This window comes from Delphinapterus leucas, chromosome X (assembly GCF_059928025.1).
Source record: "Delphinapterus leucas isolate spDelLeu-1000000601 "Yukka" chromosome X, BTC_Dleu_Yukka2, whole genome shotgun sequence".
Taxonomy (NCBI): Eukaryota; Metazoa; Chordata; class Mammalia; order Artiodactyla; family Monodontidae; genus Delphinapterus; species Delphinapterus leucas.
Genome location: NC_143150.1, coordinates 20,303,231 through 20,330,722, shown reverse-complemented (window position 1 = coordinate 20,330,722; position 27,492 = coordinate 20,303,231). Strand labels below are relative to the sequence as shown.

Genomic DNA, 27,492 nt, shown 5'->3' with positions numbered 1-27,492 from the left:
CTTCTACCAAATTCTGGCCCTGAACTCTGAGGCGGTGGTGGGGAGGGGAACAAATGAGGAGGCAGTTTATGAAGTGGCCCAAGGCCCAGGGCTAAATTTGAAATTAGCATGGGGATTTCAGTCACAGGAGTCAAGTTTCCAGGGCCATGGCTAAGTCCAGCAGCTGGGGCCCCATGGAGGGATAGAAAGCTGACCCTTCCTGGCTAGCACTTTGGCTCCAACCTTCCTGTCACCTGCTTGATGCCCCTGGCGTTCTAGGAAGCAATGACAGTCACCCTCTTGGCTTATGGTTTCTCATTCCGTCAGGAGCGGTCTTCTGTGAAGCTATGTGGGGCAAAGACAAAGGGAGCTGGGTCTGACAGAAGGCTGGGGAGTAGGTTTCAGTAGGATGGGACTTCTGTTTGCCTTCTTCCCCTACACTTGTCCCCTTTTCTTCTAAGTTTCCCACTTAGCCCTTTGCTAGCCTGAGACACAAACTCAAGGTCAGGTGATCCTCAATAGAAGTTCATCACCTGAGTGTTAGGTTCCTAGATCCTTTCTGGGTCATAACTACTAAGCCAAAGTTTCTTCTGGCAATCTCTTGGGGTATGGAATATTCTTAGGGTTTAAAGTGTTTTCTGTGATAATTTTTAAATTGTGTTTTTATTACAATGAAAATCTAAACTGAATGATATAAGCCTATTCTGAGCCATCCATCTGGATGGCTACCTTACAAAATTAAGGGTAGCCATAAAATTTTTGGATCCTCATTTATATCTGCCTTGGTGTATTAGGATCAGATTAGGATGCATGTAACATAAAAAGCCATCTAAAATAGTGGTTTAAACAAGATAGGTTAATTCTCTATCATGTCAAAGAAGTCCAGGGATCGGATATGTGGATATGGTAGCTCCCTGAAGTTGTTAGGGACTGTAATTCCCAGCTGTCTTCTGTGCCATCCTTCATCCTCATGATCCAACTTGCTTGCTATAGCTCCAGCTAATACTTGCTCATTTCAAGCAGTAATAGGAAGGAAAGGGCAAAGAAAGGCCATCCCCCATACCTTTTAGGAGATCTCCAAAAAATCCCAAATAACACTTCCACTTATATCTCATTGGCCAGAGCTTTGTGATATGGCCACACCTACCTACAAGGGAGGCCAGGGAATATAGCGTTTTAGTTGGGCACATTATGGGAGGAAGGGGGTGGTTTGTGGGGTAGATAACTAGCAGTCTCTGCCACATTTTGTATAAAAGATCTCATTAACTTCATATTGTCCTACTTGCATTGTCAAGGACTAATGAGAAAAGAACATAGGAAGACTTAATACATAAATGATGGCTTAGTCCCAGTGAAGGCCAAATGATGTCCCTGAGGGCTGTAGGAATGACAGTTTAGCAGTAGATCTAATAGGAAAAAAGTGATGTGGGAGCTGAGTCATTGCCTGGCACGCAGCAATACAGCACGACAAACTCAAAAGAACCTGTATCCCAGTCAGGACTGCAGTCACGATCTGAACAGCAATTTAATTTTAGGAAAACAACATCATCCACCTTGTTAAAATCATTGTTGCTCATTTGATTTTTATTGGTTTTGTAGTTTTGTTTTACACTTCATTTGGAACTTTGTTTCAGCGTTATAATTGGGTATCAGCTATAAGCATCAGGAGTTTGCAGCCTGTCTTCTTTTTGTACATAGTTCATAGTTTAACACTGTAATGAAAATGAGTCAATAATTGGGGCACACACACACACACACAACATATATACCTTTTTTTAAAAAAAATCTTTATTGGAGTATAATTGCTTTACAATGGTGTGTTAGTTTGTGCTTTATAGCAAAGTGAATCAGGTTTACATATACATATGTCCCCATATCTCTTCCCTCTTGTGTCTCCCTCCCTCCCACCGTCCCTATCCCACCCCTCTAGGTGGTCACCAAGCACCGAGCTGATCTCCCTGTGCTATGCGGCTGCTTCCCACTAGCTATCTATTTTATGTTGGGTAGTGTATATATGTCCATGCCACTCTCTCACTTGGTCCCAGCTTACCCTTCCCCCTCCCCGTATCCTCAAGTCCTATATATACCTTTTGAAAGGGTTTTTCAGCTGGGAGATGCTTCCTAAAACCACTGGGGACCACTGTAGCAATAGAGGAGGGCTGTGGGAGTTGGAACTGCAAATTAAGGCTTCTGGCTGCAATTTCAGGGTTCTTTTCACACTACCACCCCGGGGTTGATGGGGGGAAGCAGAACTGTGTGCAAAACAGGGTTTGAACCTAAACATAGCATATGATCAGAGGAGTCCAACATTGGAGGAGCTCATAAAGGTCACAGGCATGCCTCCTGCCTGAAGCTTGAGCCTCTCTATAAGCCAAATGCCTGGGTCAGGGGGTGAGGATGAGAATGGCAGTTTAGGGTGACATAAGGAGGCATTTGGGGGAAGGCTTGATTCAGATATTATGTCTCTTACATCAGGAGTCCTTGGGATATTTTCTGAGTATGTTCATGGGAACACTGGACAAGTGGAAAAGGTCCTGGGGCCAAATGTATGGAAATATATCCTCTCCCGTGTCCTTAGTAATGCCCCCTAGACCAGCTCCCACAGCCCCCCTTGGTCTGTTATGACATCCACCTTCCAGGCTTCTTTCACTGTACTGCAGCCTGGAGGGCAGCCTATTGCTCATGGGGCAGAGGGGCTGCTACAGATGGCAGGGCCTCTTTTGAAGCTGGGTAGTTGAGGGGAAGGGGCCTGATTCCAAAGGACTTGTTTCAGGCCATTTGTAGATGGAGGGAAGAAAAGCCCCTTCTTTCTCCTTCTCTGGCAGCAATAAATCTTCCTCAGCCCTAGCCACTGCCACCTCCTTCGAGCACTTTCTCACATTCTCCGTCTGTTGTGAGGGAATTCCACAGCGTTCAAGGAATCCTGAGAAACACTCTATCAGGGTGAAAGAGTTAGCATCAGTGAGGAAAGAGAGAGGGAGAGAGAGAGAGGTGGAGAAAGAGAAAGGGGGAGGGAGAGAGAGAGAGAGGGAGACAGAGACAGAGAGAGAGAGAGGCTGATAGAGCAAGAAAGACTGAAATATAAAGATTTATATAAAAGACTGCATATCTATATCTGTATATATATAGAGAGAGATACACATACAAGGCAGAGAGATAGATGGAAAGAGATATTTATTGAGATTTTTATTTAAAGAGGGAAAGAGGTGGAGAAACAGAAAAAGACAGAACCAAAGAGATAGAAGAGGGGGAAGTGGAGGAGGAGAAAAGAGGAGAGAGAAGAAAGGGAGACAGAAAAATTTAATAGACACATTTCAACACGTGGAAAAGATGAGGACAAGCCAAAGAGGGGTTTATGGGCCTCTGTGTTGCCCCCAAGTTGTAGAAAAGAGGATGACAGGAGGCAGTGCTGTCAAGGAGTCTCTGTGCTTCTGCCTTCTCCATGGAGAGAACTACACCAGCGTGATCCTACCTTCAGGAAGCTTCCAGTCCAAACAGACCTGCTAATTGTTCACTGCATTCATAGACATTAGGACAGTGGAAGAGAAAAATTCATGATAAGCCACAGCATACAAGGTGTCTGGAAGAGCTCTGGGTGGGGCCAAATTAATCTTTGGGACAAGGCAATTGGGAAGAGTAGCGGCTACATGTGCAATGTTTGTCATGGAGTATCCATGCTGTGCCTAATCCAAGCAGGTTTTCTGGAGCAGAAGGAAATGTCTAGAGCCGTGGGCAGTGAGGCCACTGGAGTGAGGAGCCAACAGCTATATCAATCAACATGTGAAAATAGCACTAACGATTGATCCCGAGTTTCCTCCAGCCTCCTGCCCACCCCCACCTTCTTGCACTCGGTGGCTTCTCTTCTTTCACAGGGGACATGGAAACTATCAGGTGGTACACTCCCCCATCACTCCTCTATTCACACCTGCACCCCTTTCTATTATTCCCCTTTTCCCTCCAGGCTCTGCTCACTGCCCCCTATCCATTATTCATCCCCCATTACATGCTAAATGATTCCAGGACCTAGAAGGGGCAGTCTCTGCGAAGGGCATATTTACACGTGCCGTACTCTTTCATCCTCACAGCCATCATCTGCAGTGGGTGTCATGATACCTATTGTAAAGAGGAAGAAACTGAGATTCAGAGAGTTTAGGCAACTTCGCCAAGATCACAGCAACACTGAGGTTCAAACTTAGAAATCCCTAGCTAGTCAGCCCAGTTTCCTTCCACTGTACCAGAAAGGATCCCAGAAACGTCTAAAAACTGCTAGTTGAACAAAATTCTGCTTACTTGGGACCTACCAGAGTTAGGGGTGAGTAGACTGTACAATGCAAGTTTTTGGAAATAGTCTTTGTAGGAATAAGATTGGAAGTGCCAGGCTGATGTGCCCATTGGCAGAGCTACTGGGGGTGTGGAGAGAACAAGCAATAAAAATTAATGGTGCAAAGACAAGCTGATTAAGAAAACTCTGCACATGTAGAGGGAAATATTGCACATTATCACTCCATCTCATAATTTTACAAGCGATGAATTTGGCAAGTGGGTACCTGGACCTTCACCTAGCACAGGGACCCTTCCAATCGTCCCACAGCACCCAGGGCATCTGCACGTACTGTTGAGAGGTTGGTGAAGTTCTTTTCTGATACCAGCTTACCTCTTTTCAGGGTCCCTCTCTCCTTGGTGACCACCCCAGCTCTGTGCCTGACCATTAGCTGCCATTCACCCAATCTCTGCTCAGTTTGGTTCCAGTTGAGGTGTGGCTTCTTCCAGGTGTATTTGCCTTCGATAGAAAACATCTGAAGAAATTAACTGAAGGTATGAGGCTGTACTCATAGAATTTTAAGCACTATTGAGGACAGGCTTTAGGGTAAAGACGATTTGTCAGCCTTCTCCCTCCTCAGTACCTCATCTGCATGGTAGAGCTGTCAGCTAATTGAGTGCCAGACATGGGACTAGATGATTTTTATATATGGGATCTTGTTTCATCCTCAGTGCAATCCTGTGAGGTGTATTATTATTACTATTAGGTAAATGGTGAAACTGAGGCTCAGAAAAGCTAAGTAACTTGCCCAAGGTCACAGAGCAAGTAAGTGGCAGAGTTGGAATCTGAACCTAGGTAGTCTGGCTCCAGAGACCATACTCATAGCAATTACCCTACACTGCCTGCTTGCAAACAAACAAAACAATAACCATAACAAAACTGAGTGAAAAACCATGCTATTCCTGCCCCACCACCAAAGAAGTCTGAAAATCCTGGTTATATTCCCCACGAGACCCCCAACCCAGGGCCACTTTCTCCCTAATGACAGCATATCTGAACTGTAAACTAGTGTGGAAAAAATCTGTCACCTCTAGAAAGCTGTCCTTGGAATACAAAGTAGGGTTCAAAGCCAGGACTTTCTGACCTCTAATCTCATTATTTTAAGCCCCTATGTTAGCTCCACTTTTCACACTGGGAGCCCTGTTATGACCAGCTGGGTACTGTGTAATAAACCTGGGCTGTGATCAGAGCTTTTGCACATTAGACAGTATTTTCTCTTGTGAACATTTTTCCCTGTTTTCAAGATATGAACATTCTTATGGCCTTTTCCATTCCTTCTCAGAGTATTTGTGTATACTTGTAGTTAAGGATAATGGCCAATAGGAATGAAGATCTTAATCTTTGTACTGTTTTCACTGCTTTGTATGGATGAGCTCTTTTACTCCTCCACAGTTCTGTGAGGTGGGTACTATTATTAACTCTATTGTACAAATGAAGCAATGAGGCTTAAGGAGGTTTAATGACTACCTCCAAGTTACTCAGCTACTAAGTGGCAAAGCTGGGACTTGACCCTTGGCCTGTGTGACTCAAGATTTGGGATTGTGATCTGTTTCTCAGGGCAGGGGTTCTGAAGCAGATAAGTGAGGTTTTTAATAGAGATATTTGTCCAGCAATTGTCCAATTGCAGAGATGAGGGAATTGGTGCTGAGCAATCTTCAGTGACTCACTTAGGTCATGGCCTGTCGGGGGCCGGGGGGAGTGGCGCTGTGCCTTGAAACCTCCACAGTTCTTGTCGAGTCTTCAGATCCTGTGATGTCTTTGAGGACAGGCCTGGGTTTGATTCACTTATCCCCCCAGTGTCTATCACATAGTAGGTATTCATTTAATAAATTAAATTAAATTCACTTTGAATTAAAGTTTCAAGTCATTTTACTCTGGGCTGGCTTCTGTCTCCTCTAAGTGACAGGTTTCACCATGTACCAGGTCGGGACCAATCTCCCTCTAACAAATATGGAATATAGATGAGGGTCTGTGCCATCTGTGCTGTTCTGTTTGATTTAAGGTCACCTGTGGCTTTACCATACAGATTTCACCACTAGCATTTCACACATTCATTTCCTGCAGTTCTACTTCTACAGAAGAAAGAAACACATGGAGGGATGGTCACAAGGCTACAGCTACCAAAAAAAAAACCACATTAATTTTAAAAAAGCATCTAACAGTTATTGAGTGCTTTCCATATCCTAGGCACTGTTCTAAGACATTGATAATCATTTAAGCCTCACAACAATCCAATGAGATATATACCATTATTGTCCCTATTGTGCAGGTGAAGAAACTGAGACTCAGGGAGGGCTGGCTACACAGCTAATAAGTGGTAGAACTAGGATTTTAACCATGTTTGGCTTCAAAGTCTCTGTTCTTAACCATGATGCTAAACTCCTTACACTCGTTGGTACAGGACTAGCTGATGGATTAGCTATGGGGACTGAGTGAGAGGAAGGGACAAGGATAGGACTTGTGTAACTGTGTGGTTGATGGTGTTATTCATAAAGGCAACAGCTCTAGAAGAGGACTAGTTTGGGATGTGTGAAGGGGTCATGAGCTTGACTTTTGGATATATCGAGTTTGAGGTGTCTTCAAGATGTCCAATTGGAGATGCCAAGAAAACAGATGGATATGTGGTTTGGAACTCAGAGGAGAGATGTGGGACTCTAACATATAGATAAAAATAGCTAATGTTTATTAGGTACTCACTATGTGCCAGTGCTGTCCTAAGAGATTTATGTGGATTAACAACTCTAACTTAATCCTCGTGGTAACCTTATGAAGTTGATGTTTTATTATCTTCATTTTAAAGATGAAGAGACTGAGGTACAGAGAAGTTAAATGAGTTATCCAGGATCATGCAGCTGGTAAATTTCAGAGACAAGATTCAAGCAGAGGCAGTCTGAAGCCAGGGCCAGGCTGCTCTGCTCTGAACACAATAGATGGATGGGATCACTGGTGGTGGGTGAGAGAGAGAGAGAGAGAGAGAGAGACAGAGAGACAGAAAGAGAGAGAGAGAGAGAGAAAGAGAGAGGGTGTTGCGAAAGGGAGAGAGAGAGAAAGAAAGAAGGAATGAATAGAAGGAGTAGAGAAAAGGATTGTCTAGGAATTTCAACATTTAATGGCTAGATAGAAGCGAAGGAGGCAGCGAAGTTATGGATTTCTTTGTTTATTTTCTATCTCTCCTACTAGATGGTAAGCTTCGAGGGCAGAGTTTTTGTCTATTTTGGTCACTGTTATATCCCCCATAGCTGCTATGACTTTAATTAACAAATACATACATCGTATATTCTAAGAGCTTTAAAAATATTAGCTCATTTAATTGTCACCAACAACTGAATGTGATGAATACTCTTATTATCTTCATTTTGATAGATGAGGACATTGAAAGTATAGAGAGGTTAAGTATGTTGCTCAGAGTCATACAACTAACCATTGGCAGAGCGGAGACTCAAGCTCAGGCAGTCTGGCTTCAGAGTCTGTGCACTTAACCACTACGTGATGCTCAAGAAATATTTGTTGAATGAATAATGGGGAAGTCAACTGGGCCAAATGCTACTGAGAGGTCCAATAATTGGGGGATTAAAATATATTCTGGCTATGGTGACATGTGGGTCACTGGTGGCCTTCAGAAAAATCTGTCCAGTTCAGTTTCAACCTAAAAGGGAGGTCGTCAGAGAAGTCCAGGAGAAGAACCTGTGGGCTCAGATTCAGCCTGTCCACATTTCTGAACACCTGCCATGTTCCAGACACCATCCTATGGGCTGAGTGTAGAGCAAGCCAACCAAAGTCCCTGTCTTCAAGGAGCTCACAGTCTGGTGGGAGAGACCGACAAAGAACAAAAGTGTAGAAGTCATAATATCAGCAAGTGATACGTGCTGTGAAGACAAGTGAAGTCGGGTAAGGAAATACAGAGAGAAGGGGTAGGAGAGGGCACTATATTAGATATCGCAGATCTGGTCACTCAGTTCCTCAAGCTGACTCTGAGGACATCTACAGAATGAAATGTGCTTTGAGGCCTTTGGGGAGTCTGCTGTATCTCTGGAGAGGCAGTATATGAGTGTGCTAAGAACATGGCTCCTCAAGTCAGACAGACATGTATTAGAATATATTGATACTGCCATTTGCCAGCTGTGTGACCTTTGGCAAGTTACATACCTTCTCTGTGCTTCAGGTTCCTAATCTGTAGAAATAAAATAACGGTAGTGCCTGCCTCATAGGGTTGTTGTGAGAATTAAATAAGTCTAGATTAGTGCCAGGCACCTGGAAGACATGTAATAAATACCATTTGAAACTTAAAAGAGTGACAGAATTAGCAGATGCTAATGACAATTTAAGGGGAAATATTGTACAATAGAAAAGGCCTGGGCTCTGAAGCCAGACAGATCTGGGTCTAGATCCAGGTACTGCTATTTCCTAGCTGTGTGGCTTTCTCAAATCACTTATCCTTTGAGGTTCAGCTTCCTCACTTATAAAATGGAAAGAATAATTTGTACTGTGCAGGATTTTTACTAGGATTGCATATTTTAAAACCCATCACATAGTAGGAATTCCGTAAATTAGAACTATTACCATTAGTAACACAATATTATAAACACTTATTGATTGATAAGAGCATAGGGTTATTATCTTAACAGGTGTGACCTACGGGTTTCCCGACCAGGTTTTCTTTCACTTCTGTTTTCTCAGTTTCCCTGAGAAACTGAGGCTGATCTCTTGGTTTCTTCTCTCAATTCCCTTTTAACATCTTTGGTTTTAAGCACATTAGATGCCTCAGACCCTTGTCTTCAGTTCGGCTCATTTTAAGGCCTTTCTCTCAGCAGTTTTGTGACAACTATGTTCTTTTCATAGGTCAGCCCTCCTGGGACTGCAAGCAGCCTAGGCCCAACCACACACCCAGGAAAGAAAACATCCATAAAGAAAAAATCTTCAAAAATACCTTATTTACTTGCTACCACCACTCTACCCACAAGGGGGCGCCATCTCACATATAATTCTTACATTTTTGAGGCAGCGATTAATCAAAAACTGAGACACTGGCAGAATACTAATCACGAATAAGCAGAGCCCCAAATTTGTCTGAACACCAAACCCCCAGCATTGATACAGCCTCAGAATGGGCCATATTCTGAGGACAATACAGCTTAATGGTTAAGATCATGGGTTTTGGAGTCAACCTGCTTAGGGTCTGATTCTGGCTCTAACACTTCCTAGCTGTGTGCCCTCTAAGCCTCAGATATTTTACTGAAAAAGTGGGATACCATTGATAACTATCTCAGGACGATTCTGAGGAACAAATGGAGTGTTTGTAAAGAGTTTAACATAGTGCTTGGCACTTGGTACGTACTCAATAAATGTTAGCTATTTCTGAGTCCTTACCCTGGCCACCAACTGAATTCCCAATCAGGTCATGCACTGAGCTCCAAACCTTAGCTACTGTCTCTCAACTGACTGTCTCGCAGTGCATCCTGTCCTGGGAAAGACGGTGGGGGGGTGGATTTGTGGACCTGCATTCCTACTAAGGGTGACCCAATTCCAGGTTCCCTGTTGCCTCTCCCCCGTGCCCACCCTGGCCAGCCCCTGTCATGTATACCCTTATATATTCAAGCTAAGGCTTCAGGACAGTGTGCTAATTTTGGATCTCAGTTTTCCTGCTAGCTTTGGACTTGGAAACTGGCTTAGATTACACATTTTGCCCTGGAGAGCAACACCTCTCCCCGCAACAAACAGGCACATGAACACCACACACACACACACACACACACACACACACACACACACACACACAGAGGCATCTTCCACTCAACACACAGAGGCATCTTCCACTCAACAAATTCCTGCCCAGGGGGGAGGGAGTGAAAGGTAGCTGAGCCCTGTGGGACAGCTGGGCAGCTGGCTCAGCCCCTGCCAGGCACTTTTCCTAGTAAGGGCATCCTTTGGGTGAGAATATCCAACTGAAGACACAGCCCTTAGGGATCTCCATGACTGTTTCTCTTAGCCCCGCTAGCAATGTCCCCAGAACCCTTTTGGCGAATTGTATTTAGAGACCTGCTGGCACTCACTGACCCGGTCATCCAGCAGCTGGTGCCTGCCTGCCTCCCCTCTGCATCTCTCCTTCCACCCCAATAGCTGTAGCTGTACCCACAGAGATAAGTGATTCAAACATCCCTAATCTGTGGCCTCCCCTAGTGCTGTGTGTGGCCCAGGGGTACCCTTCATCAGTGTTTGTAAACCTGCACACACCCCCAAACAAGCCCCATGCCATTTCAGTTGTTTCCCCAAGGGACAGGATAAATTCTGGCTTTTCCAGCTGGAGAAATGTGTGGGCGAATCCTCCAGGGTTCCATCAGCTTGTGGAGATGGGCTTCCCTTGGGTGTGATTTGAAAACACCCATGTATTCATTTCACAAATATTTAATGAACCCATATTATATGCCAAACACTGTTCTCAGACTAGGAGATATAAAGTTTACCAAGAAAAGAAGAAGAAGAAGAAGAAGGAGAAGGAGAAGAAAAAGAAGAAGAAGGAAAGAAAGAAAAAGAAAGGAAAGGAAAAGAAAGAAAAATACCAGAATTTTCCACAAACCTTAGGATTCAATGGGGCTGGAATGCCAGTATGGTGTTTACTACGTGTCAGGCACTGTTCTGAGTGCTTTACCACCTATTAACTTAGTTTATCTTCAAAACCTCAAATAAGGAATATGAGGGGTATTATTATTACCATTTTATAGAGGAGGAAGCTGAGGCTCAGAGATGTTTCATGATTGTAGTGAGTTAATAGTGTCCCTCAAAATTCATGTCCACCTGGAACTTTAGAATGTGACATTATTTGCAGATGTAATTAGTTAAAGATCTTAAGATGAAATCATACTGGATTTAGGGTGGGTCCTAACTTCAGTGACTGATGTCCTTATAGAAGAGGAGGGGACACAAAGAAACACAGAGAAGGCCATATGAAGATGGAAGCAGATATTGGAGTTACGTGTCCATAAACCAACGAACACCATGGATAATAGGCAACCACCAGAAGCTGGGAGAGAGGCATAGGACAGTTTCTTCCTCACAGCCTCCGAAAGGAACCAACCCTGCCAACATCAGGATTTCAGACTTCTTGCCTCCTGAACTGGGAGAGAATACATTTCTGTTGTTTTAAGCCATTCAGCTTGGTAATTTGTTACATCAGCCCCAGGAAACTAATGCAGTGACTTACAGAGCTAAGATTTGTACCCAAACAGCAGGCTCCTAAGTCTGTTCTCTTAACCCCAGAGCAGGGATTTGCTCTTGGAGTCTGGATGGAAGATGGCTGTGTGTGTGTGTGTGTGTGTGTGTGTTTTCTGGTGTCAACAGCCAACAGCCTGTCTAATACCTCTCACACTCAACTGGGGAAGGTGGTTGAGGGCCTCCATGGTAACCTCCGGTGAATAATAGCCTGGCCCCCTACGAGCCCCAATTTTCTCATCTGAACAATTAGGAATTTTTGCTAGCTGGTATTTAAGGCCCCTTCCATTTATGACGTTTTATGAGGCTGTGATTCATGGTTTGTGGGGGGTGGCACAGTGACACTACTGAGAGCAGGTTGAGGATGAGGGTATAAAGGATATGCATTATATGTAATTGACTGATTTTCAAAAGGCCTGTGGATAAAAACCCTGTTATGGAAAATTTTTCATTATCTTTCCCTGTTGTTCTCTTTATGTCTGTTTCTCTCAGACTCCCTCTACCCAACCTCTCTCTCTCTAGCCCATGCATATGCATCTCTACACCCACACACATGCCCAGAGACTCCTCTCCAACACTGGAGACTAAGTTCATATTTATGAATTTCAAACTGGTACCGAAGGAAAGGGCAAAGGTATGAATGTCCAGAAGTTCCTGGCAAGGAGAAAGGCATTGTGGGGGGCGGGGGGAGGAGGGCTCCAGAGATTTTGGACTGGAAACAGTGTTATTAAGTATGTTCATTAATGAGCCCAAGAAGGAAATGACTAATAAATTGATGGAAGGAGGCTGATGGCACCAAACCACTTGGTTAATTAAAACCACAGAGGTTTTGGAGTGACTCCGAAAAGCCCCTGAGGATGGAAGTGGTCGATAGGAGGCAAATAAAGAATAAAGCCAAGAAAGGCCATTCATGGGGTAATCACTGAAGGGATGTCTCTTGCAAGGAAAGGTGTCTAAAACTGGGAAAAAGGCAAATGGGCAAAATACCACAATTCCAGAAGTCTTCCCTTGATATACCTCCCCTGGGTACTAAAAGCTCCCCAACACTTCCACGCTTCTTTATAAATGGTGCCATGCCTGTGTGTTTTCTGTGACTATGGTTGTTTTCCTAGCAGCCACTGGGAATGGGTCTGGGCCCAGCTCCAGAGTGAATGGGAGAAGCTATGGTACTCCATGAAAGCCTCTAGATATTGGTCAGGTGGAAGGGCATCTGAGGGTCTTTTCTGTGGTCAACTGTCAAGTGACATAGAGCCTCCCAGGCTAGAATGTACCTTTACCCAGATTAGCCCCCAGAAGTTGTTTCAAATTGAATGATAGGAAATGACTTTGGAAATTGGCACAGCGCCAGTTTAGGTTCTGGGTGGCCATTTGCAGAACAGTGATAGGTACCTCAGAGTTTTGTATGCTGGGACCTGTCCTTAGGATTTGTCCGCCTCTCTTGGCAGAATGATCAAGTACAAATACTTGAAGTATTTGTCACACTAGACTTGGCAAGTCACTCAACCTTTCTGGGCCTCAGTTTCTTCATCCATTAAATGGGAGTAATTATAGTGTCTACCTCATAGGGTTGTTTCTGATGTACAGCATGGTGACTATGGTTAACAATGTTATATTATATACTTGAAAGTTGTTAAGAGAGTAGATCTTAAATGTTATCACCACAACAAATAAGATAATTATGTGAGAGGATGAAGGAGTTAACTAACCTTATCGTGGTAATCATTTAGCAATATATACAAAATATCAAATAATCATGTTGTACACCTTAAACTTACATATATTATGTGTCAATAATATCTCAAGAAAAGAGCCATAGATAATATACCATGCTGGACAAATAGAAAATAAATAGTATCCTTTGTTTTTTTCACCTAGATATCTTTTGTATACCTTAGACTCGACATAACTCTTTACCGCCCCCACCGTACATTACTATCTCAATCACTGTTAATGCCTCACTTTCTTAAACTATAAACTTCAGAGTCATCCTCACCCCTGCTTTCCTTCAACCCTCACATTCAACCTATCACCAAGGTCTACTTCCTCTTCTTTATCCTTGTTGCCTCACATTGCCTCTACCCTAGAACAGACCTTCATTGTTTCTCACCTAGATATTATAATGGCCTCCTAACTGGTTGCCATGCCTCTGTCTCTCCTTCCTGCAGCCCATTCTCCACAGTGTAGCCAGATAAGCTTTCGAAAACACGAGTCTGATCATGTCACTGTGCCCCAGCTGAAAACTTCATACTCACTATTTCTTTAAAGATCAAATGCACACTCCTTGTTTTGTCCTCTAAGGAAATCCATAATCCTCTTCCTGTCCAGCCCTCTGTCCACTCCTCCCAGTCTTCACTTGAGCTTCATTGAATCCCTTATCCAAATACGCCATGCTATTTCACTTCTCCCTGCTTTTGTATACAGTTTCTTTTCCCTAGTCTTACTTGTTGAACTCCTACTCATCCTTCAAAGCCAGGCTCAAGTGTGCCCTTCTTTGGGAAGTCCTTCCTGTCCCTCCCAAGCAGACATTTTGGTGCCCTCCTTATGCTCCCAAAGCGGTTTTTCAGGCCCCCTGTCCAGCACTTCTCTTGCTGTCTAAAGGTGGTCTATTTATTCCACTCGCCTGAATGTTCCCCATCCCTCTGCAGGAGTCAGTCGAAGCTGCCATAGTCCAAGGAATAGAATCAAGGCATCCAGTTGTGGCCAGTCTGTGTCCTGGACTCTGTTCTTCCTGTCTTTCCAAAACAAACTCAGTCACAGTCCCCCAGGGAACTTGAGAAACAGAAAAATCCAGGTGACAGGAACTGATGTTGAACAAGCTGGTGCTGCTGGATAAAATCTTCTCATAACAAGCCCTGATCAGCTTCCTGTCTTCAAGATAAATGACCCAGCACTGATGGCTCTGCAATTATCAGCTCTTCTAATTGAATGTTGAGACCCTTGCTTTTGGGAAACCAGTGGCTTAGGCCCTCCCTGCCCAACCCCTACCTAGGTATATGTTTTCTCTGGTCTCTTTTCGAATTCAGTGGACTGGGGTTGAGTGCCTGCCATGCGCCAGGTATCTTGCAAGGCATTTTTAGAAACATGACCTCATTTGATTGTCATAACAACCCTACCTGGTAGATACTATCATCTCCATTTGAAATATTATATGGAACCTGATGGCTCCAGATGTGGAAGGACTTGCTTAAGATTACCTAGCTAATAAAAAACAACATATCATTTATCGAGTTTTTACTTATTGCCTAGCCCCATGTGAAGTACTTTATGGACATTGTTTTATCTATACAACAACTCCGGAAAGTAGATAACATGATCTCCATCTTAGAGGTGGAGAATTTGGGACTGAGGGAGATGATATGATTTAACCAATATCTCATGATTAATCAATGATAGAGCTGGGACTGTAAATCCCTGTCTCTCTGCTTTTAGGTCTGATAATCTTTCTACCACACCATGCAATCTCTTTGTCCCTCATCAGATCAGAGTTCTCCAAGTAGAGAACTCTGTGTTTCTCACGGCAAGAAGAGCCATTGTTCACAGTGCAGCATGAGGCACAGACGAACTAAAGAATGAGCATCAGCCTGCTCCAATCCAAACTTTAGGGCCCAGTACTGGTGTGAATAAGGTCCTTGGGAGAGTCAGCCCATTTTGCAGCATGTGGCCCTGCCTCTTCTGGTCCCTGAGGTAAGCATCTTCAACTCTTAGGGCTCTAGAGGGAAACTCCTTCTCTAGGAATAAAGCACGTTTTCAATAAGGAAACATATTCCAATCACAAATCCATTGCTCTGAAGGACAACCTTTGCTAAGGAAAAGACAAGCTTTCAGATAGGAGCTGAAACTGCAGTCACTTTTCCAAATGGTCTTCATTTGGGAGACACAGGATGATGTACCTGGAACATTTATTAAGCATCCTTCCTGGGAGCCACTAGCTTGCTGTACGTTCCTGGACCTCAGTTTCCCATGAACCCAATGAGAGGGTAGACCAGAAACCCTCTAAGGTCCTTGTAGTTTGAATCATCCACAGTTCTAGGTCCCCAATGTCGACCAGCTCCTAACCTGTTGAGTGCTGTGAATTTCCTGGGCCAGCTCCCAGGTCAGTGTCAGCATGGATATGCACCTTAGCAGTCCACCTTGGACACAGCACCCCAGTTAGGTACTTCATCTTCTTCCTGACAGTCTTTTAAAGTAAGTGGACTGATAAAATGGACAGGAAAATAATGACTCTGGCAGACTCAGAGAGATGTCTTACTCCTCCCACCATCGCCACCCAGAGCCACAGCCAAATGAAATGGCTCTTGGAACAGAACTGGCTCATCCCATTAAGGAGATGAGAGTTCTATGAATTGGGAAGAAACTTTCAAAGGTAGAGAGGTCAGCAGCTAGGGCCCATGGTCAAGTACTACTCTGTGGGTAGAACAAATTGAGTGGAGGGGCTTCTGCAGGCTTGATGGTGGGGGTTGGAGAACAAGGAGGCAGCTGAGCTCAAATGGAGAGCACCAGCCTGGCAAATGCAACTAGCACTAGTTGGAGCTACTGTCTTCCACTCCTGACCCCGGCCACTTCTAATTCCCTCAGCTGCTCCATGTCCGATTTCCACACCCCAGCCCCCTCCTATTCCTTTCTGAATTTGTCCTCTCTTTTTATATAATAGTACCTATTGTCTTGGGTACTGTGGAATATTTCAAGCACCATAGAAGGCTCTCTCATGCCCCTTCCCCAGTCAATACTCCCCCAGGAGGTAACCACTAGTCCAGAATCGTCTGGAGGACTTGTTAAAGCACAGATGCCTGGGCCCTATATTCAGAGATTCTGATTCAGTAGATATGGGTGGGGCCCATAAATTTGCATTTATAACAAGTTCTCAGGTGCTTCTGGTGCTTTAAGAACCCCTGTACTAGTCTGACTTCTCTCAGCATCAATCAGTTTTGCTTATTCTTCAATGTCCTCTTTTGTGTCTGCCTTCTTTCTCTCATCCTTATGTCTGTAAAGTTCACCCACGTTGTTGAGTGTACCAGTAGTTCTTCTTTCTTTTCTTTCTTTGTCATATTTGTAGCATTTTATTGTATGAATATAGCACATTTTACTTATTCATTCTACTGTTGATGGATATCTGAGTTATTTACTGTTAGGAGCTATTATGAATAATGTTGCTGCTATGAATATTCTTGTACATGTTTTTGGTGGACATATGCACTCATTTCTCTATATACCTATGTATAGAATAGCTGGATCATAGGGTATGTATTTTTTCACTTTCTTAGGTACTGCCAAACAATTTTCCAAAGTGGTTATATGAATTTTTACTCCCACTAGCAGAGTATGAGAGTTCCAGTTGCTCCTTATCCTTGCCAACATTTGCTATTGGTTTTCTTCTTTTAAATGTTAGCCATTTTGATGTGTGTGTGTGTGTGTGTGTGTAGTATCTCACTCTGGTTTTAATTTGCATTTTGGATGGCCATTTAAACTAAGTTGCATAGTGTAAAACTATTAGGAGAGATGGGAATGCCCAGCACAGGGCCCTCAAACCAGTGACAGATGGCATGGTAAACACTGTACAAATCAGCTCAAATGATATGGTGGAGCACTGGATGGAGAAGGGGTGGAGAAAAGTTCAAGGGAAAATCCAAGCTTCTTCACTGTTTTTGGACTTACCTTCCTCCCTTGTACAGATAAGACAGTTCTCTCTTTGAAGTGGATCAGGGACCTCAAGGTTGGTCTTTGAGCTTGGGAATATTGAGGCGGTTAGTGCCAGTCCCTGAGATGGGAATGAATTTTGTGTATAGGAGGTACAGAAAGAAAGCCAATATGGTTGAAGTGTAAGAAAAAAAAGGGGAGGATACAGATACTGTTAGAGAGATCAACAGGAACCATCTTTCAAAGGGTCTTGTAGGCCATAGGAAAGAGCTTGAAGTTTATTCCAAGTGCAATGGCAATCCAATAAAGGGTTTTCAGCAGGAGAGTGACAGGGTATGATTTATATTTTTGAAAATATCACTCTGGATAATGTGTAGAGCAGTGGTTCTTTATTTTTTAACATCTTTATTAGAGTACAATTGCTTTACAATGGTGTGTCAGTTTCTGCTTTATAACAAAGTGAATCAGTTATACATATACTTTGTCCCCATATCTCTTCCCTCTTGCGTCTCCCTCCCACCCTCCCTATCCCACCCCTCTAGGTGGTCACAAAGCACCGAGCTGATCTCCCTGGGCTATGCAGCTGCTTCCCACTAGCTATCTGTTTTAGAGCAGTGGTTCTTGTCCTTGGCTACCTGTTGGACTCATATGGGGAGTTTTAAAAAATACTGACTTCTGAGTCTTACCTCCCAAGATTCCGATTCAACTGACCTGGAGTAAAGCTGGGGCATTGGGAATGAAGGCAGAAAGAAGTGGGCAGATCGGAGACATATTTTGGATGTGGAATATATTGGGTTTGGAGATTGACCATGAACTATAGGGAGAGGAATTAGTGAAAGACACGGCCAAGTGTCTTACGTGCAACTTACAGTAGATGGTGGTGCCATTGGAACACTGAGGGAGGAGCAGCAGGTTGGGTGTGAGACTGAGTTCAGTTTTGGGCATACTGAGTTTAAGATAAATGAGCTATTCAAAGAGGTAGATAGGACTCCATAATGGATTAGATACAGTGAGGGGAGAGGAAGAAGGAAAACCAAAGAGGATTTCCTCCTTTAATGTCTTCTTTCAGCCTTTCCATGACTCTTGTCTTAGTTATTTGCACTTCTCTAGTTTAGATCCCATCACTGTGTTCTGGGTACTAAAACACTAATAAGATAAACTTCCTACAAACGGTGTTAGCTCACTCCATTCCATTTTCCTCTCTGATAAAATTTAGCTTTACACAGCTAAAATACACATGTACCATAGTTCCTCAAAGAATGACCCTTCTGGGGGGTATTTCAAGCCTCTGTGGCTGACTAGTGGGGAAAAGTTGAGAAAAACTGTGCTAAAATTTTGCCCCTTCGATTTCAGTGAGAAGGAGATGGCTTGATCAAGATAAACTGGGGCGAGTTCTGACTCCCTCTGAGAAAATGCAGACTTTGAACTAGGAGTTTTATATCCCTTGTCTCATTTGAATATTCTAGACCACTCTGGTTGTTATTATTGCCATTTTACAGTTAAAGAAACTAAGGCCCAGAAAGGTTAAGCAACTAGGTCACACAACTAATCATATACAGAACCTGGAGGCATATTTCTGCCATGAGTACTTGGAGAATTGATTGATTTGTTTATTTGTTTGTTTACAACTGCCCTCCAAACCCTGTCCTGCCACATGCTCAGCTTCCCCAAACCAGTCACTACTTTCCATAGTAATCCTGACCACCAGCTTTTTGCACTCACTTCCTTATAGCCTCATCATGTGTTATGCCTCTGGGAGCACAGGTGATCCTGCGTAGAAACCTTCTAAGGAGCATCAAGGGAGTAAAAAGTCCCCTTAGATAAAAACTAGATAGGCTGGTGGACTGGAGTGGGATCGCCATTTGCGAGTTTCATCTCTTGAGTCCTGTCTTATAGTAACATGCCATCACCCCTGCCTCTGAAATGGAGGTCCCAAGAGCTGGAAGAGCCCTTCAAGAGCAAAGAGTCTCATTTCCAAAGGTAGGGAAGCAGGGCAAGAGAGGCACGGTAGTCTGCCTGAAGTCACAGAGCTAATTAGAGGCAGAATTAGGGTAAGCCTCAAGTGTCCTGAGTCTCTATTTTTTTAATTTTTAATTTTATATTGGAGTGTAGTTGATTAACAGTGTTGTGTTAGTTTCAGGTTTACAGCAAAGTGATTCAGTTATGCATATACATGTATCTATTCTTTCTTGAGGCTCTATTATCTACATCCTGGAGTTCTGAGGGTCCTTCAAGCAGCCCTTCAGTCCCAAATCTCTCCTCACACTCTGGTGAGATATAGGGGTGCAAGAAAGATGATATATTATTGGTGGGGGTTTCCCGAGTATATCTCTGGGAGGAGGCTTTCTGAAGGAATGGGTAAGGGGGAAAAAGAGCAGACAGAATCCTTGAGGCTGTAGCATAGAACTCTCCAGAACCACTGCAGTCACGTCCCACCCTGCCAGCCAGCCCCTCAGCCCTCAGCTTGGGGCTGGAAAAAGACATAGGACAGGGCTCCTTAATGAGAACATTTGGGAACCCGGGAAAGGTTAATGATCTGCAGCCTCAACCATCCGTCAGCTGCCCAGCCAGAGACAGTAAACACCGTTACTCATCTAATTAGCCAGGAAAGGCTGGGCAGGGGCTGAAGAAAGGGCCTTGGGGATTACAGTCCCCCAAGTGTCCACCTGCTTAGGGCTGTTGAAAGAGACCACCAGAAGGCACAAGCCCCCATTCCCAGAAGGAGTTGGGAGGGGGCTCACTCCCAGTCGGCCACCCTGCAGCTCTGTGGCAAAGATGTGGAAGAGCATGGACATTTATTGAGGGCCTCCTCTATCCAGGCACTGTGCTTGCCATTCTTCTATGTGTCATCTTATTTTGTCCTCCCAACAGCACTGCAAGGTCCTTACATTTATTAAGCACCTGTTGTATGCCCGTCACTTTACATATATCATTGGCTTTCACTTTTCTAAGAGTCCTAGGAAGTACTGGTTGGTATTTCACCCATTGCACAGGAGAGAAAATCAATATTTACAGAGCATAATTGGTTTATTTGCTGATTTATTCAGAAAATGTATATTGCATGCCCACTGTGCCAGGCATCGTGCTAGGTGCTGAAGATATAATGATAAAATGACAGACACCGACTTTGCCTTCATGATGCCCACTGTCTAATGGGGGAGACAGACAGCAAAACAAGCTCACACAACTAGTAAGCAGCAAGACTGAGATTAGGATCTGAGAGTAGAGGAAATCTGTAAGCAAGATGGTGAGGGGACTGAGGTGACAGGTATTGTGGGAATCAGACCAGAATACCCTTGCTCATGATGAGCTACTCTGTCTCCAGGAGGCCAGGCCCTGGGACCGATGATGTACCGCTGCTGGGGGTGGAGGGAGAGTTGAAGACCTCTCAAAGCATACGTGCCCATTGCACTCTGGGAGGCTCTTCTCCTTTCCAGCCGCCATGAATTATTTCAGCTCCAAAGAGGAGGTATTGGGGTTAAGAATAGCCTTGTGATTGCTGAACAGTCGATGGGGTGGGCCATGGCAGGGGAATGGGTATTCTCTGAGCACCTGGTATGTTCTCAACCCTATGCCAAGTTCTGGGAGGGGGTGCCCAGGAGCAAAGACCCAGTTTTTTTTTTCCCAGAAGGCCTTTAATCTAAGTTGGAAACATGATTTATTTTTATGGAAAGATTAAGGAAGATAGCCAGTTAAGAGCTGAACAGGGCAGTTCTGGCTAGTCAGCTTAGAAGCCTGAGATTCTTTGAGGGCTTTTTGGAAGAGACAGAGTAAGGGAAGGGGAGAGAGAGAGAAAGAGGGAGTGCACAAGTAAGAGAAAAAATGTAATCGAAAGAGAAAAAGAGAAAGACACAGAGCCATGGAGAGATACAGACAGAGATGGCAAACAGAAAGGTAGAGGTAGAGAGGAAAGAGGAGAGAGCAAGAGATAGAGGAGAGAAACAGGGACAAATTGTGGCAGAGACCAGAGCAACAGAGTGTGACAGACAAAATGACACAGTAGAGGGAGTGGGAGGGAGAAAGAGAGAGGCTGGGGCCTGCAGTTGGACAGGAAGGGGCTCAAATGATGAGGTCACCTCTCACTCACGTTGAGGCCCTACAGATCACTGTGGAATCAGGCTTCAAATAGTTATCATATCCCAAAAAAGGAGCCTTTTACACTAATAATGGGCCCAGTTGTCTGGGTGGCTGAAGAGTGGGGAAGTGAGTGTGTGTGTATATGTATGTGTGTGTGTGAAACTGACAGAAGTCACCGCATAGGCATGTGTGCACCTCTTTCCCACACTCTCACACTTATAAGCCTAGCTACTTGCAAAGCTGAAGGCAACCCAACTTGTAAAGTGAATCCTCTTTGTCCACGAAATGACATTCCTCCATTTAGGAAAGCTCTCCACTGGGAAGTGAGTTCCTGTCATTGGAAACCGTAAGAAAATGTCTCCAAACTAGGAATATCAGAAGACCTAGGCTCACATTTAGGCAAAATCAGGATTTAGCCATTTACTGGCTGTGTGTCCTCACACTGTTTTGTCAACTTCTCTGGGTCTCAGTTTTCTCCCCAACGACTAAGTGGTTGTATTTAGTTCTTGGCCATTTTCCCACTTGAGCACGTGCAAGAAACAGGTGTAGCCTGGGCCCCCAAGGAAATCTATCCTGGTGACCTTTAATTTGAAAGGGTGAGGGGAGGGGAGGGGATCAACAGATCAGATCAGAAGGCAGTGTGGAATGAGGCAGGGGTATAAATAAAGTAATGCCTAAATGAGTCGTCTGAAATGGAATGGTCCCCTGGAAACTCGGCCCTTGGTCAGGCTCTCTTGTCCCCGTTGGCTGGCTTGAGGGAGGGGCCTTCCTCCTCTCACACCCCTCTTGGCTCCGGTCTGCCTCCCGCCTGCCTTCAACCTCCCTTCCACTTCACTGCTCAGTAGGGCTAAATAAATGTCAGAAATGATTAATGGGGACACTCCCAATTGAGAAACCAGCATGCACAATGGTGGGAGGGGAGACAGAATAAAAAGGCCCGATATGGGGTTTTTCAGGCCATGTTAAGGGCGTCTTGGGGAAAATGGCCATATCTTACTTGACTGGTCATGGGCAAGGTTGGGTCCATCCCCAAAACCGTCTGACTCAAACCAGCTCTTCATTCTTTTTGACTGGATTATTGCAACAGCCTCTTCCCAGGCCTCTTTGCCTCCAGCTTCTTGCCTCCTTTCTCCTCACCACCCTTCACATTAATCTTTCTATATCCCAACAGTGAGCATACATCTCCTCTACTTGACTGTGAGCTATGTAATTCCCTTTGACAAGCACCATGTTTTTCACAGAGGAGGTACTCAACAAATGTTTGAGAGATGAATAAATGAAAGAATGAAATACCATGCGCCAGTCACTATACTAGTCATTGTAGCGAGGGCCTCCCATGTGCTCCTGCAGTCCACAGTGTTCACCCCTATCAAAGAATTTATTCCTCAGTTTGTAATTGCTTGTTTACTAGACTGGAAATTCTGTGAGGACAGAGACCACATTTATCGGGTTCACCTTCTCTGACATACCTTATTCTCAGCAGCTTACACTGTTTTGAAGGAATGAATGGATGAATTTTCCACTGGGAATGTATTTTTCTTCCATCTCTAACTTCACATTCAGCAGTTATACATTGGGCACCTACTTATGTACAAGGCAGTGATCTGGGCATTAGAAATTTAACAGTGAGCAAAACAGACAAAAACTCCTGCTTTAATGGAGCTTATATTCTAGTGGGGAAGACAGTTGATAAATACATGGACATACATTTATATAAGCAAATGACAAATAGCGATAAGTGCCATGAAGAAAAATGAAGCAGGACAAAGGCGTAGAGAACAGTGGAGAGGACTCCTGTTTTAGCTGGAGACTTCAGGGAGGACCTCTCTGAAGAGGTGACACATGAACAGACACCTGGATAAGGTGAAGGATGAGGCATTTCAAACAAACGGAACTAAGAGTGCAACGGCCCTGATGCAGAAACGTGCTTAACAAGTTTCAGAAAATGTAAAGAGGCCAGTGTGGCTAAAGCATACTGAGCCAGGAGATGAGGAGGAGACAAGGTCAGAGAACTAGGCAGGGGCCAGATCAGGTAGGGTCATGGAGGCCATGGTAGAGAGTTGAGATCTTACTCTAAATAAAATCATAACTCAACAAAAGATTTCTAAGTAGGCAAATGACAGCTGATTGATGTTTTTAATAGATATGTGAACACTGGTGAAGAAAATCATAGAGGCAAAAGTGGGAGGAGAGAACCCAGTTAGAAAGTTAGTGTGATAGGCTAGGTCATAAACGATTACAGCTTGGTCCACAGCGTTACTAGTAGAAGTGAGGAGAGAGTGGTTGGACAAGATATGTTTGTTTGTTTGTTTCTTTTTTTGACTTTCAGTTTCCATCTCCCTCTTTTTTTTTAACATCTTTATTAGAGTATAGTTGATTTACAATGTTGTGTTAGTTGCTGTTGTATAACAAAGTGAATCAGCTATACGTATACATATATCCCCATATCTCCTCCCTCTTGCGTCTCCCTCCCACCCTCCCTATCCCACCCCTCTAGGTGGTCACAAAGCATCGAGCTGATCTCCCTGTGCTATGCGGCTGCTTCCCACTAGCTATCTATTTTACATTTGGTAGTATATATACGTCAATGCCACTCTCTCACTTCGTCCCAGCTTACCCTTCCCCCTCCCCATGTCCTCAGGTCCATTCTATAGTAGGTCTGCATCTTTATTCCCATCTTGCCCCTAAGTTCTTCATGCCCTTTTTTTTTTTACATTCCATATATATGCGTTAGCATACGGTATTTGTTTTTCTCTTTCTGACTTACTTCACTCTGTATGACAGACTCTAGGTCCATCCACCTCACTACAAATAACTCAATTTCATTTCTTTTTATGGCTGAGCAATATTCCATTGTATATATGTGCCACATCTTCTTTATCCACTCATCTGTCGATGGACACTTAGGTTCCTTCCAAGTCCTGGCTATTGTAAATAGAGCTGCAATGAACATTGTGGTACATGACTCTTCTTTTTGAATTATGGTTTTCTCAGGGTATATGCCCAGTAGTGGGATTGCTGGGTCGTATGGTAGCTCTATTTGTAGTTTTTTAAGGAACCTCCATACTGTTCTCCATAGTGGCTGTATCAATTTACATTCCCACCAACAGTGTAAGAAGGTTCCCTTTTCTCCACACCCTCTCCAGCATTTATTGTTTGTAGATTTTTTGATGATGGCCATTCTGATCGGTGTGAGGTGATACCTCATTGTAGTGTTGATTTGCATTTCTCTAATGATAAGTGATGTTGAGCATCCTTTCATGTGTTTGTTGGCAATCTGTATATCTTCTTTGGAGAAATGTCTATTTAAGTCTTCTGCCCATTTTTGGACTGGGTTGTTTGTTTTTTTTATATGGAGTTGCATGAGCTGCTTGTATATTTTGAAGATTAAACAAGATATGTTTTGAATGCACAGCCAACAGACCTGTGGATAGTTTGGATGTAGGGTATGAGAGAAAGAAAAAGAGAAATCAGGGATGAGGCTGAGGATTTTATCCAGTTCAATTTCCATTCTTCATGGCTCAGTTGAAAGCCACCTCTTCTTAGGAGCCGTTCATGATGCACCCTACCTTACCACCATTAAAGCCAACTCTCCTCCTCAATTCCCATAGCATTTTGCAGCTGTGTAATGCTAACAAGAACATTCTACCTTCTGGCAGAGCAGAGGTACCTGTGCACATCTACCTCCCCCACTTGATTTAGAGCTCCCCAGGGACTTTGTTATTGTCATCTGTTTAGTCTTCACTGGACCCAGCACAGTGGCTTGTGCAGAATATTTTGACCAATAAATACTGTTGAAATTGAATAGATTAACTAAATTGAAGCTGTTTATTATTGCTTCCAGTGTATGGTTGCAAAACTCTCCAATCATTAGAAGGTAAGCTGAAGAATTATTTCAATATCACCAGCTTTTAATTACTAAAGTCCACTTGATAGATGCCTCTGTTTGAATTATTGGCATCATGAGGATTAAAATGTGCTCTCTTAATTAAAAGGAAGCTCATGTGTTGAGTGAGGGGCATGGAGGGCGCTGGAGGGTGAGATATTGAGTGGATTCTGTTCTCACAGCTCATGTTCACCTAGTGAAGCTGTGAGGAGAAGTGAAAACTATCTAGAGGAGGACCAAGCTGATACTTATAAAAGTGGCAGAAGTGGGAGGAGGCAGGGATTTTGGAAGCATGAGAGTTGAAATATTTGGTTGGCCAAAAAGTTCCTTCGTGTTTTTCCATAGTATCTTTTCCATAATATATGGAACTGGGTTCAAATTTCAGCTCTGCCATTTACTAATCATGATACTCTAAGGAAGTCACTTTAAAGTTTTTAATTGAAGTACAACTTATATACAGAAATGCGCATCAATCTTAACTGTGTCACCTGATGAATTTTTACATATGCATACACCCATGTCAGCCTCTCCCAGATCAAAATGTAGAATATTTCCAGCATCTCAGGAGACTCCCTCATACCCCTTCACAGTCAGTACCCCTTGGAAGGGTAGCTACTATTATAACACCTATCACCATATAGCGGTTTTTCCTGTTTTCATCTTCATGTAAATGGAATTATACAGAATGTACTCTTTTGTGTCTGACTTCTTTCTGAGCAAGTCATTTAAACTCTTTAAGCCTCAGTTTCTTCAGCTATGTAACAGGAATACTAATAGCACTTACATCATAGAGGTGTGAAGATTTAATGAGATAAAGCATATAAAATGCTCAGGATAGTGCCTTGGGCATAGTGTGTACTGAATAAATATTAGTCCTTTCCTTCCTTACTTCCCTTCTAAGTTCTTAGAGCCGTATTAGGCACTCTTGATGTATAAGAATAAAAGGTAGTTCACATTCTTAAGGAGCTTATAATCTACTTAGGGAGACAAGGATACAAAGTGCTTGGTAAACAGTAAATGACAATATTAATAAAAGATACTATTAATATAATGAATATAATAATATCAATTACTAATCCCATGGCTGATTGGAGAGGAGGCACGCAATATCATGAAATGGTTAAAAGCATAGGTTTTGGAGTTTTTGGACTTCAGTTCTAGCTTCAGTTTCCCCACTTACCAGTTGTGTGACCTTGGGGATGTCACATAAGTCTCTAAGCCTCAGTTTCTACATCTATAAAATAAGGTTAATACTATTATCTACCTCATGGGATTGCTGAGAACATTGAATACAACATATGTCAAGTGCCTGTCACAGGGCCTGGAACATAGTATACACTTGAACAGTGGTATTTTCTGAGGTGTTTTTTCCTGCTTTGGAATGCTAGGATTCATAAAGATCCAGAAGTACCAGCCAACCAGCGTTGGTTAAGTGGCTTGCAAAACCTCACCCATTCCAGTTGAACAAGTAGCAGAAGCCCCAAGATGACTGTAGAAGCCTGAGGGGCCACGTCTTTCTTTACCCCTCTACCTTTCTCTAGTAGACACTCAAGATACTACCAGTGACCATTGGTCTAGGGACTGTGCCTCTGAGCCTCCCAACCATGCATTTTTTTATTGTTCATAAGCCTTAACTCCTAGTGATCCAGGTCCCCAAATGGGACTCTCCTTTGAAAAGCTGACTCCGTGCAGCCTTCTGCCAGGAGCCACGGCAAGCTGGCCCCAGTCCAGCAGTGGAAGACTCATTTGTCACTGAGGAGTGCAATTTTTATGGCCATTGGAAGTCAACATTTGCAAATCAAAATTCTTTAAACACTGCTTAGCATCACAGTGTTTTGAGAAAACATTTTCAAAACATTTTAATGCATTCTACTTCCCACTGTTCAAAACAAATTTAAGAAAAACTTAAAAATCAACATGTCTTGAAAATATTTTTCATACCAAAACAAATGTTTCAAAAGCTTTTTGCAGATATGATGATTAGTGAGATGATTCAGCCCCAAAGAATATTTTCTCTAGTGTTGTTCTGATGATTGTATTTTTCAGGCTTGATTTAGTCAGATTATTGTCTCAAAACCATATTTATTTTCTATCTTCAGACTCAGCCAAGAGACCAAGGGAATTTAAAATCTTAAAGCTTCAACATAAAACATGTGTTGAATAAACGAATAATTTCTTCTTTTTGTCTTGGCTGCCAGAAGACTCAGAGTTATGTTAGGTAGAGGTAAGTATTTTACCCTTGGTTAGGTACAGATAACTATTTCACCCTTGGTTTTGCCTTGCTCTACATTTTACAAAAGCAGCTTTATTGAGGTATAATTGATATACAAAAAAACAGCACATATTTAAAGTATAAAATTCAGTGTTTGGACACCTGAATACACCTGTG

The 27,492-nt window shown here is 43.3% G+C and overlaps 1 protein-coding gene across 4 annotated transcripts in view; it reads left to right on the top strand.

Annotated features, from left to right (window-relative positions):
• The window catches only part of ARHGAP36 (Rho GTPase activating protein 36), a 162,304-nt gene that overhangs the window by 58,222 nt on the left and 76,590 nt on the right, over positions 1–27,492 (top strand). The window contains exon 1 of one of the 4 annotated variants that reach the window (XM_089904088.1): positions 15,032–27,327. The exons of the other annotated variants lie outside the window; for them this stretch is intronic. Coding sequence (XP_089760214.1) covers positions 27,315–27,327 — 13 coding nt within the window. The 5' untranslated portion in view covers positions 15,032–27,314. Of the gene's footprint in view, positions 1–15,031; positions 27,328–27,492 lie in introns of those variants that run through there. 4 annotated transcript variants of the gene reach the window in all.